The following is a 13507-nucleotide window of genomic DNA, read 5'->3' as shown; positions in this document are numbered from 1 at the left end:
GATGCAAAAACAACAATTAATGGACAGAATGCAGAACAATGTCATACATTCACCCCAGTACAGAGATCTGGGCCTAAATCCATCGTTTTTTTGCATATGGCCATGTCTGAACTGGGGTGGCAGAGTGAGCTAAAGAAAGGTGATGGATTAAACCCAGATCAGTTGACTGGGGGTGAGTGCTTGCAATGTTCAACACTCCGTCCATCCTTTCCTTTGGTTTTTGCTTTGTTCGCCATAAGTTGGCAGGGTATGCTCAGACGTGAGTCCCTTGCTCACTTTGCCACTGGATTCAAGCAAGCCTGGCTGAAGACGGCTGAAATGCCAGAAACCGGTCCCAGGATGCTTGTTTCCGGTCCAGGGAAGACATGGCTTGGCATTTTGGGCTGGTCTGTTCCCATGAGGCACAGGGTCAGACTGATTTGCATATGGCCGTGTCTGAACTGGGGTGGCAGAGTGAGCTAAAGAACGGTGATGGATTAAACCCAGATCAGTTGACTGGGGGTGAGTGCTTGCAATGTTCAACACTCCGTCCATCATTTCCTTTGGTTTTTGCGGGGTTGATACAGAGGCATTCAGCTTGTCTACCACCTGATGGGCTAAGGGCTGAGTAACTGAATTGCCACTTCCAGCAGCAAAGGTTTCCCTGTGAGCAGGTGGTATTCATGCCCACTTGGAAACATTCACTCTTGAACCACGCTGAGATTTGTTGTGAATGAAGTACAACTGGAGTTGTTGATGAATGTGGGCTTGACTGAGCAAGGGTAAGGGCCGACTCACCTTCCCATACTGTTTATTTACACCACAAAATGTGCAGCTTTTGGTACAGTGTAGGACATCCACTGATGAGTCCTGACTGAAATATTCAAAACGGTTTACTGCAGGGGAAAAAATAAAACTCTGATTGCTTTCTTCATAGAATGCATCTATAAGATACATTGGATTTATTATTCAGAGTATCTTGAGATGCCAAAGTGTCATGCATTGCAGAGCAGGAACTCCATAGGAATGGCACACCAACCTGCCAATAGGATGAGCTGAAGGAGAAATACTCCTCTGGGTGGGGACGGAGCCCAGTCTGTGTATGTTTGTGGTCTGACATGACAGTGCAGCTGTTGCTAAACAATTATGTGGGCATCACTAGAGGGGGACTGTGGCTCTGCCCACATGTTGGGAGCCAGGAGTACAGGTTTTGATTGGGCAGAAGTTGGGCGTTTCCACAAAAAAGTGCTTGCCTTCCACACACCTGTGATCAATTTGTTTATTTATCCAGCTGCCTGAGCTCGAACTTTAGGAGCACGCACATGACATTGTAAAGCTATTAACTTGTTTTAGATAACTAGATCATTTATTTTGGTTTTCTCTAGCAGCAGTACAGATGGGAGGAGGGTAGTCTTGAACCTATATAGATTTGTAGGGCTGGCTTGACAGTGCAACTGTCACCTGACCTTTTAACCTACACCAATATTATTCTACAGCTCTTTGCTTCCACACATTTACACATCCATTCCCATGTTATATACTTGTCATTCTTCACATTACATTACCACACAATGTTCCTTTAAAGCAAGACCTATTGGCTTTGGCGGTGCTTGATTTTTTTTCTTCTGGCTGCCTCTTCTTCACATTACCATACAACATTCCTTTAAAGCGAGACCTATTGGCATTGCTAATGCTTGACTTGTTTATTTATCCAGCAGCCTAAGTTTGAACTTTAAGGAGCACACACATGACGATGGAATGCTATTGAAGTGTCTTAGATAACTGGATATTTTATGTTGTTTTTCTCTGGCAGCAGCACAGATAGGAGGAGGGCAGTCATTAATGTACATGGATTTTTAGGTCAGGCTTGACAGTGCAATTATAGTGCCACCTTTTAACCTACACAAATATTATTTACAGTACTTTGATTCCACACAAAATACATATTTATTCCCATGCTAGTTACTTGTAATGCTTCACATTACCATACAACGTTGCTTTTAAGCCAGATATATTGGCATTAACATTGATTTTTTAAATTGTATTTGTAACAGTAGGTATTGCAGATCTGTGCTGTCGAACAGGTCTAAAAATAAGCAATAAACGTCAGAGGAAATACTTATGTGGAAGAAAAGCTGAGTCTGAAAGCGAGACCTTTGTGGGTAGAAGGATAGCTGATTGTTAAGGACAGAGTTCTTGTGGGTAGTGGGGAAGTAGAGAGCAGGATGTGAAGGAGAAAGGCTTGTAGAACACAGGAGAGAGTGAAGTAGTGAGGAGGGGAGCAGTGGGTGCTGAGTAGAAGTTATGTGGCAAAGTTAGAGTTTGAGAAGCAGGAACTGCATCATATGCAAGCTGCAAGTGCAGCCAACGGGTGGACTCTTTTTTTTGGGCCTCTACTGTAGAACTCGTGTCCCTAGCCCTCCTGTTTATAACTTATTTTGCCTCCAGTTCTCATGATCTCCAACTCTTTTTCCATCCTCAGGTCTCTGGATCTCACTGGGCCTCTGCTGCTCGGGGGCGTCCCCAACTTGCCTGAGAGCTTCTCTGTTAAGAACCGGCAGTTTGTGGGCTGCATGAAGAACCTATTGATTGATAACCTACCGGTGGACATGGCCGACTTCATCGCCAACAATGGAACAGTGCCGGGTATGTAGCACTGAGAGAGCCGGCAGATGGATGCGAAGTAATAGAGAGGAGAGCGTTCCCTTACACAGGGGTGACAGCAGAAGGGCTCTCCATTAATTGGAGACAGTCTTAGGCTGTTGCATCACCTATAGGAGGGAAGCCCGGTGAGCTGAAGTGGCTTCGGGCTAAGAACTGAACAATAATTTGACTCAAGACCATATTGTGGTATGAGAAAAACATCTTGGATCGTATTTATTTTGCATAACAAAATTAAATCAAACAGCTACTAGGTATAACAATGTAACTGCAATGTGCAAGGTTTATATTCAGTGCTATAATCCTACTTTAGCAATGCTGACATGTTAAGGAAACAGCTTATATGAAGACTCATGTCATGGCTGGCCTCTCAACTGGCCTTTCCCACTGGCCTTCCCCACACTGCATACTTAGTTGCTTAGGCAGCAGGTGACCCATGCCAAATAATTACACACTGCTTCTCTGTGATGCAGTAAGGCCTGTTCTTGTGCAGACCTTACAACCTCTCTAACGCTCTTCTGAGATACATGTGTGATCAACCGGGTAATAACTTGGTCTCCTACTACTGGAGACCCATCCCCTCACACCCCGTGAGCAATTAGGTTGAATATCCAGGAAAGCGCTAGAACAGCTACATAAGCACCACCCCCTCAATAAGAACCCACAAAAAAAACATCTGGGGTAAAACAAAAAAAAGACCATTTGCTATGGAATTTGATACAGGATGCAAATGGTGAATACCTGTATCCGTTCCAATCATGAGCCTGCACTGCCATAATATGGCACAAACGAGATCCAAGATCCTTAAAAAGCTAAGAAAACGAAAGACTAAAGGCAGGTTTCCCATAAAAAGGGGGTTAGGAAAACAGCGTGTTGGCACAAATCACTGGGGGCTAAAGGTGGCTGTGTGGTCAAAAAGCACAAAGATGTGAGCTGAGCTCTGCTCCAGCCTTTAAGGCTACTTAGACCCATTTTCCCCAGGAACCCTTCGCCCAGAAGTTAGGAAGTAGTGGCCTTTGTAACGCCATCACTGAAATGTTATTGTTTAGCATTAATCATGCCTTTGCAGGTTTCTAAAATCTATCTCCTCTTACTGGGATAATATGAACCAGACACAATAAGGGACATAGGCTAATCCAGAGGTGTTTGTAGCACAGCTGTCCTACCAAAACTGCACTGAACACATACAAAGGGGGAACCGGAGTGGGACCCTGAGTCAGAGAAGTCCAACCCAGCCAAATCCAGAATAATTCCATTCCCCAAGCACTAATTGTCTGTTTTGTCTGATTCCACCTAGGGTGCGCCGCCAAGAAGAACTTCTGCGACAGCAACACCTGCCTAAACGGTGGCACCTGTGTGAACCGCTGGGGCAGCTTCAGCTGTGAGTGCCCCCTAGGGTTTGGAGGTCAGCACTGCGAACAAGGTAAGAGATGGCAAGGAGGCGGGCACTGGTTGGACCGTGATGCTAATGTATAGTGTTGTTGTCATCCAATCAAAGCGTGTGGTGCGGGGATTCTAAATACTGCAGTGGAAGGGTTGAAATAACTTGTGCTACTTGTGTTCAAGGGGTGCATGGAAAAAAGACAAACCTTTTTATTTCCGGTGATCGGCTTACTACTTGCCAATTGCGTGACTTCCACCTGCCAATTGCGTGACTTCCACCTGCCAATTGCGTGACTTTTGCTATTTTAGCACAAAACAACATATTTAGCACAAGTATAGTGTGGTGGTTTAGTTGGTTTGCCACTGTATTCGCATTCATATTGTGCTTTGAAACTGCATTTGTGATTTTTTTGTGCATGTTATATTTATGTATGCCTGTGAGCCTAAAGTGTAATTCTCAAGGGAATTGTATTGTACTGTGGGCAATAGAATCATTGTAATATTTAGACTGACTATTTTGATTTTATTAATGCGTTGTTCTCACAATGGTAAGTATTCAAAACCCCGGGGTGTTTTTTTAACCGAGCATGGGGAACCACCAATTCTGTGGGATTTATGGTTGATGTTTGAAGCATATGTGGAAGTACTGGAAGACGATGAATATTCTGATGAGACATTTGTCATTATTGAAACACAGATTAGGGGCTGTTGGGTTGGGAGGGTTCAAACATTGCCTCCTGTGGAGAATGCAGGCAATATTGATTTTTACCAGCATGCAATTAAACAAATGCAGGAAAGATTTGGCCATAGAGCATTTCAAATTTTATTCAAGGGTACTGAAAAAATATGAAGCTATTGGTCAGTTTTTCGCTGCTTTCAGGAGTTTAGCAGTAACTTTTGATTTTGAACATATTTCGTGTGACCGAGTGTTGAGGGACAAAATTCTCCTGAAGATTAAATCGAGAGAAATTATGGTTGTGTGGGGAGATAACATTGAAGGTGGCAATTGATGAAGCCTGAAGCATTGAGGTATCAGAGAAATGTATACAAACGGTAAGAAGTAAAAGTAGCAGTGTGCCTCGTGTAAGTGCTATTTGTGGAGAAAAGGACACAAAAGAGAAAGGTAGAGCTGGAGAGGTGAAGACAAATGAAGGGGGACATACACCTGGTAAAGGGTTGTTGTGTTTCAGATACAGTTATAATAGTCATTTGGCTAATTCTAAAATGTCTGGCATTAAACAAAGTATGTAGCACCTGCAAGAAAAAGGGCCATTTTACCAGAGTGCTTAAAAATATGGTTAAGAAAGTTAATCCAATTGTGTACGAGATAATGAGTTTGGGATGAATGAGAGTATGTAGTGGGATGCAAGAGTGAGGAAACCACGATTTGATGATTACCAGTTAGGATAATAACTTCTTCTATCATTTTATTATTGTGTAATTATATCTCATTATGCTTGTGTGTTCTTTTTGTTAATTTGAATTTAGTTATATTGTTGTATATTACGTTTTATATTGTTTAAGGGGGGGTGTGTGGGACAGAGATAGGTACGTAGAACAAGTAGAAGTAGAAAGTTCTTGTAGGGGGGGAATGTAGAACATAGACTGTGGAGACCATAGTTATAGGGAAGGCGGTTAGGAGGGACAGTTGGAGAGTTGCCTGCTATGTACTGCCACAGGCTTCGTGCCGCTCCTTGTGAGGATCTTATTCTTAAATAAATCCTCAGCTGCATTGAAGACTTATTTTTTCCAAGACAAAAGCAAACGTGCTCAATCAAGGCTTGTTTCGTAAACGGGTTTGCTTATTGCAGGCAAAAGGCTTCACAAGCATGAAGTAGTCACCTGCCCAAGACATATGTTCAGTTCAGATTGGATGTTTATTTATGTGCCAGGACATGCAGGCCTGAAAGGGACAATAGATGTAAGTCCCTAGCTTTGGACATGTCTGGCCACAGCAGTAGGGTCTTTGATGGCCTGAGCCTATCCTTTTAAATTACCTCCACCAAGGATGTCATCTCGATACTACACATGGTTATAAAAAGTAAGCAAAGCAAAAAAATTCCATGAGTTCCAAGCTGCAACACCACACAACTGCTTATTGGAATGCTGATATAGTCAACAACGCACATGCTGTAAGAAAATAATCCGCCCAGCCTGCTCAAGCTGAACACCAGCAAAACTAAATACTGAGATGGCAGCAGTCTTTGGCACCCTATCCAGAAAGTAAGTTCAGCATACTCACATGGTCACCTACAGTACAGGATACCCACTACACCACTGACCACTCCATATACAAACATACTGTCGTCTTTCTGCACTCCACCACAACACTATTCATACAAACCACATCATAGAAAAATACACCCATGTCCACATCAGGTATACTGTGGCACAACATTGCACCCATCACAACACATAGCACCATGTTATATTACAATATAAACCATTGCTTCCACACTACATCACAATTTACACACCACTGTCAAAACACGCCATAAATATAACCAACCAAACACAATTCAAAATCACACCACACCATTCTACATCTCACCATGCCTCACCAAACACCAACACACCAAAGCAAGCAGGCCTGCCGGCAGCCCTTCTGACCCATGTCCACCGCAAACTTTCAAGACAATTCTTCTAACAACCTCTGCTGCCAATCCAGTAAGAAGAATCATCAACGATTCCTTAACTACCAGAATATTTCCAGAAGAATGCAAAAAGTCGTACATATGTCCTTTACTGAAGAAAACAAACTTGGACCCGTTGAACCCTGACAACTACAGACCCATTACAAATGGACCTTTCCTGGGCAAACTGATAGAAAGAGCAGCGTTTGCCCAGATGTCACAATTAATTGAAGACAATGTCATACTTGCAGACTTCCAAACGAGATTCCATCCGGTATGAGGCACAGAATCTGTCCTCCTTGCCATCTGGGAAGACCTGAAGAAAACAGTTGACCGCAACGGGGTCGCTGCGCTACTCCTCTTGGACCTCTCGGCTGCCTTTGACACGGTTGACCATCAATCAATCAATCAGGTGTTTGTTAAGCGCGACTACTCACCCGTAACACTCTGGTACAAAGACTCTACGAAGCCGACATAGAGGGGACTGCTTTAGACTGGATCACGTCCTACCTTCAAAACAGAACTAATGTCATCCATACCCCACCTTTCTTCTCCAAACCATACTCCACAAAAATAGGGGTCCCTCAAGGCTCTTATCATCTCGCCCATGCTTTTCAACATCTATATGAAGTCATTACCGGTACTGATCAATCAATTTCACCTCACGTGCTATAACTATGCAGATGACACGCAAATACTCCTTCAACTGGAATGCCCCAAAGACCTCAAACTCGCCAATTTTCAGTTGTCTCAGATGCGTGGATCAATGGATGATGTGGAGCCATCGCAAATTGAATGCTTCCAAAATGGAAATACTCATGTGTGGCGATTGGAAACATTATGACCCACTTGCCGCCTGGCCTGATGAACTGGGATCACTGCCTAAAGTATCGAAGGAAGTAAGAAACCTTGGAATGACTTTGGACTCTAAGCTGTCAATGAATGCCCAAGTGGACAAACTAGCAAAATCAAGCTTTGTTACTATAAAAACTCTGCGACTAATCTTACCCCATTTGGGATTTCCACACAGGGTCCAAGCTACCATCTCCCTTGTTCTGTCCAAACTCGATTACACCAATAGCCTCTACCACGGATCACCTTTAACGACTATGAACAGACTTCAACGCATTCAGAACTTGGCTGGCAGACTACTCTTGCATAACAAACCGCCAGACCACTTCTCCCCTTCCTTGAAAGCCCTGCATTGGTTATCAGTTGCCAGAAGATCCACGTTCAAGCTGCTTTGTATCACCCACAAAGCCATACATGGAATGGGACCACTCTTCATCAGGAATAAAATCACCAAACACATTCATCATAGGAACCTCCGCTCAAGAATGGCACCTCGCCTCAAAATCCCAAGATGCAAGAAATAAACCATGGGTAGCACATCCTTCTCTGTTCAAGCAGCCAAAATATGGAATTCTTTACCCCCAACATAAGATCTACCGACACCCACCTTATCTTCAGAAAACTACTCAACAATTGGCTCTTCCCCACATACACACCATACGCAAACAGAAATATACAGCATATCCCTCTGTATACAAGCATTTATTTGTACTTTAGATAGGTACCTATATTATGGGTATTGCTTTGTATAATCATGTAAGCAAAAATGAATAAATAAATATTTTTTAAGTACAACACTTGTAAACCAGAGTTTATTTAATGCATCTTTAATCTACTTATACTTACTTACTTTATGCATCTATATACCTTCCATGTACTTGGATCTATGTATTTATTACTTTCCTCCCAAAAAAAAGCATATTCAATGCACTACCCTATTTCTCACCCTATACCTCTCAAGATCTTTGATCTACATCTACTTACTTGCTTTATGGATCTATAAACTTTACATGTACTTATGTACTTTATTTATTGTTGACCTCTGAGGCGGAAGCCGGAGGACTGTATTTTGCTCTGTTTTTAAAAAATGTACCTGCATTTGTCACTGCTTTTAAAAACGAACTCACCTTCACTTGAAGCGCTTGCTAAACGCGCCGAGCAGCCCTCCTGACAAACCCTGATACAGCGGATCTTATCGCTGAGACAGGGAAACCCCTCTAACCGCCATCGCGGCTCGAAGGCGTAGACACGCCCACAACGAGGCCACGCCCACTCCGAGCACTACTTAAACGCTGATTGAAAGCGCTCCTCATTATTATTTATTGTTGACCTCTGAGGCGGAAGCCGGAGGACTGTATGTTGCTCTGTTTTTAAAAAATTTACCTGCATTTGTCACTGCTTTTAAAAACAAACTCACCTTCACTTGAAGCGCTTGCTAAACGCGCCGAGCAGCCCTCCTGACAAACCCTGATACAGCGGATCTTATCGCTGAGACAGGGTAACCCCTCTAACCGCCATCGCGGCTCGAAGGCGTAGACACGCCCACAACGAGGCCACGCCCTCCCCCTCCCCGCCTCAAATGGGTCGGCCATACCAGCGCAGCGGACGAGCGCAGCGGGAGCGCCGTTTGCGCGCCGAAGGCGCGCCTAAGGCAAGCCCGTCTGCGCCCGTCCGCGCTCGGCCAGGCTCAGGGTCAGAACCCATGCCGGACCCAGCATCCAGTAGGGTAAGCTATTCGCGTCGGGACCTCCTCAGTCTCAGACCCTCCAATGACAGTTCATGCAATTATGTTCACGGGCTAGAAGGACCATTTTTTAACTGTTCACTCTGCCGCCCAGCTCAGCTGCAACTCCCTAGGTCTCCCGGCAGTCCTCCGACGCTGAAACTGGCTACTCTGAATTGTCGCTCACTCCCTATGCATGCGCTGCTCATCAACCACCTAATGGAAGACCACGAGCTAGAATTCTATTCCTCTCTGAAACATGGCTCACGGACCATTCGGATTCAGATGTTGTGCTAGCCCTCCCTCCGGGATTCCTCATCCAGTCCCAACCTCGTCCATCAGGCAGAGGAGGAGGACTGGCCATCATCCACCGAAACTACTTCTCCTGTAGAACCAATGACGCTCATATCCTGGACTCCGAAAGCCTGTACTTCACAATCCAGCTAGCGCCGACTAGCTCATTGTCAGGCCTCCTAGTCTATCGTTCCCCTGGCCATGCGGGCCCTTTTACCAACGCTCTCCTAGAGTCCATAGCGTCTCAGGCCCACTCCACATCTAACTTCTCGATACTAGGAGACCTCAATATACACTTCGATGACCCCCTAGACACAGGGGCAGTCGAATTGATTTCAGAATTGGCTGCCTATGGTCTCCACCTCACCAACTCTGGAGCCACACACATCAAAGGCCACTTGCTCGACCCGGTATTTACTAACATCCCCACCCTCAAAGCCAAAGAGTCCCTCCCCCTCCCGTGGACGGACCACTTCATGGTCCCTCTTCAATTACCAGGAGCCTTTAAGAAACCCCACAAACCCAGGACCTATACCAGGGACAGGGCTTGGTCCAGACTCTCCGCGGAGGCATGGTCCACAACCCTGAACTCTACTACCCCCACCCCTTCCGAAGATCCGGTCACCGCAGATAGTAAATTCAGGGAGTGGATTTCCACATCACTGGACTCCATCCTCCCCATAAAATCCCGTGAGGACAAAAACGGGAAACTAGGTTCAGCCCCCTGGTACACCCCGGAACTACGGTCTCTCCGCAAGAACTGCAAAAAAGCAGAGCGACTATGGAGGAAAGACTGGCTGCACGCCAGCAAGGAAGCCTATCAGAGGTCAGTGAGACTTTACAAGTCAACTCTGAAAATCACTAAAACCTCGCACTACGACACCAGAATAAAAAATTCCACCAACTCGGCAAGAGAATCTTTTCTCATCGCCAAAGAGCTCTTGAAAATACCCCCCCCCCCCTCCTCCAACACACTCCCAGCGGATAGAAGTGACGAACTGGCAACCTACTTCAATTCCAAAATCGCCCAGATCCTAGCCTCCCTCCCCCCTCCCTGCCTGCTGAACCCCATGGACCATGATGCATCTACCAACCTTACAGGAAACAACAGGCATCCTCAGCTGACCGCTTTCAGGGCAGTAACTTTGGACGAAGTCGGCTCAACCATGGCCAAAATGAAAAGCGGCTCCCCACTGGATCCCGCCCCCATTAGATTCCTGAAAACAGTAGCCCCTGCCATCGTGCCCACGATCACGGAACTAATAAACATCTCGCTCTCTCAAGGCTCGGTCCCCCCTAGTTGGAAGAGCGCAGTAGTTAAGGCACTTTTAAAAAAACCTCATCTGGACCCCGCCGACATGGCAAACTACCGACCAATCTCACTCCTTCCATGCATAAGCAAAATGGCAGAGAAACTGGTCAATGGGCAACTGTCTCAGTTTCTAGAATCGAACAACCTTCTGCGGCAGTCCCAAACTGGGTTCCGCCCGGGCCACGGCACAGATACCGCCGTTCTCGCTGTCATCGAAGAGGCAAGGTGCATTCTGGATTCAGGAGGGTCAGTGGCAGTGATCCTCCTGGACCTCAGCGCAGCCTTTGACACGGTAAACCACCGTGTCCTTCTCCATCGGCTGGCCGTGGCAGGGCTCGCAGGCTCCGCGATTACTTGGATAGAATCCTTCCTTTCAGGGCGCTCGTTCCAGGTATGGGATGGCAATTCACACTCTGCCTCCCTCCCCCTCCTGCGCGGAGTCCCCCAGGGGTCCTCATTAAGCCCCACTTTGTTTAATGCTTACATGGCCCCCCTTGAGGATGTCGTCGCCCCCTTCGGGATCAAGATAGTAAGTTATGCGGACGACACGCAATTGGTCGTCTCTCTCTCACACCTTGACAAACACCCAGACAACCTACTGAATTGCCTCCAGGAAATTCACCACTGGATGTGCGAGTCATCGCTCAAGCTAAACGGCTCAAAGACAGAAGTCATGCTTCTGGGCAAGCAATGGACATCCATCCCCTCATCGGTCTGGCCAGATGTTTTTGGGGAAGTTCCCACCCCGAAACAAGAAATCAAGACCTTAGGAGTCTGGCTGGAACCCGCGCTGTCGCTGAAAACTCAAGCAGTCAAAACAGCAGGCATCTGTTTCGGGCTCATGCGCTCCATCCGCAAGATCCTTCCACTACTTCCGCCCCTATCTAGGAAACTCCTGGTCCAAGGTCTGATCCTGGCGCGGCTAGACTACAGTAACATGGTCTACCTAGGAGCTCCGGAAGCCACCATGGCAAAACTTCAGCGCACGCAAAATGCAGCTGCCCGGCTCCTTTTGAATCTCCCTTCCAGAGCCTCAGCCAGACCAGCGATCAAGGCCCTCCACTGGCTCCCTATTCGACAAAGGGTAGAATTTAAGGCCCTGTGCACCGCACACAAACTTCTCAATGGTCTTGGCCCTGCTATCCTGAGAGACCTGGTCACCCCTTACAAAGCCCCCAGATCCCTACGCTCGGACAATGAGCGGCTGGCCAACGTCCCTAGATACAGGAAGGCACGCACCGGCGGCCGTCGCTTTTCTGTAAAAGTCTCCTCCGGATGGAATACACTTCCTCGCCCTCTGAGGACGGAACCCAGCCATCTCCTGTTCCGGAAAAAATTAAAAACGTTGTTGTTCCCAAAATAAGGTCGCCTGTCCCCTCTGGTCTCTACAATGTTAAAGCGCGGGGATGCCTTCGGGTCACCAGGCGCTCTACAAATCGCTAAATAAATAAATAAATAAATTATGGATCTATATATTTATTACTTTCTTCCAATTCAGCATATCCAATGCACTACCCTATTTCTCACCCTATACCTCTCTCAATATATATATCTACCTCAACCCTCTGATTCAACTCAAACCTCTTTCTACTACTCTTTGCAATGCACTACCCTATTTCTTACCCTATACCTCTATCAATATATCCTCTACATCCACTCTCTCATTCATCTCAAACCCCATACCACTACTATGATCCCCAAAATAGTCCTTTCTAGATTCTCCCCTACTCTACCCCTCCTTACACCATCTGACACCTCTTTTACTATACTGATCCCCAAAACAAGCCTTTCTAAACTCTTTCCTCTGACTCTTCCCCTCCACATCTCTTTTTACTCATCCCAAGCCTCCCACTACTGCTATGACCTCCCAAACAAAAAGTCTAAATCTTTCACTCTTCTATCCCTCCACTATCCTTTTCAATCAAAATAACAGACTAACATGCCCACTTCTCAAACTTCATATTTAACTATACTAATTCACCACTAATCCTTAAGCGTTCCGGAGTAGTGTGCTACTCGCCAAGAAAGTGCATCAACACACCATTAGGGTAAGAAGCGCTATATAAATGCAAATCTTTTTTCCCTCTTCTATTCCTTTGCTATCCTTTTGAATCCAAATAACTGACTAATCTATTCACCACTCAAATTACTTTGATATTTCACTATACTAATTCAACACTATTCCTTTATGGGTTCCGGAGTAGCCTGCTACTCGCTGAAAAAGTGCTTTGACGCCTCATCAGGGGTAGTAAGCGCTATATTAATACAATTACAATACAATGCAATACGAACAAACAAAACTAAACCACAGTACTCCACAACGTACAATCCACACCTCACAAACCCACAGCACACAAACCCAGTCCTGATCGGTTCACTTCGACCTGCCCCACATTCTACCGTCTAACACCAGAACATAGCAAACCACATAGCACCATCATCACATCACATACTCAACAGACAGTCAAAAACCTTTTACACTACACTTTTGGTACATTAAATGACCTAACCATAACACAACAAAGCACACCATCCCACCACACACTATATACTCAATATAATACCATGCCGTCATTCAACCACACCTCTTCACACTACACACAGAACATACAAAGCATACTATCACATTACCAGACAATACTCTGACACAATATTACACATAAGGACCAC

General features: G+C 45.6%; 1 protein-coding gene across 1 annotated transcript in view; it reads left to right on the top strand.

Moving 5' to 3' along the window:
* Nucleotides 1-13507, top strand: part of CELSR2 (cadherin EGF LAG seven-pass G-type receptor 2) — a 691477-nt gene that overhangs the window by 454885 nt on the left and 223085 nt on the right. The window contains exons 7-8 of the mRNA XM_085643385.1: nt 2462-2625; nt 3938-4063. Of these exons, the coding sequence (XP_085499511.1) occupies nt 2462-2625; nt 3938-4063 (290 nt within the window). The remainder of the gene's footprint in view (nt 1-2461; nt 2626-3937; nt 4064-13507) is intronic.

The sequence above is a fragment of the Triturus cristatus genome, chromosome 1_1 (assembly GCF_964204655.1).
Source record: "Triturus cristatus chromosome 1_1, aTriCri1.1, whole genome shotgun sequence".
In the NCBI taxonomy this organism is placed as follows: Eukaryota; Metazoa; Chordata; class Amphibia; order Caudata; family Salamandridae; genus Triturus; species Triturus cristatus.
Note: the sequence above shows the minus strand (reverse complement) of the source record. Positions and strands in the feature narration are given on the sequence as shown.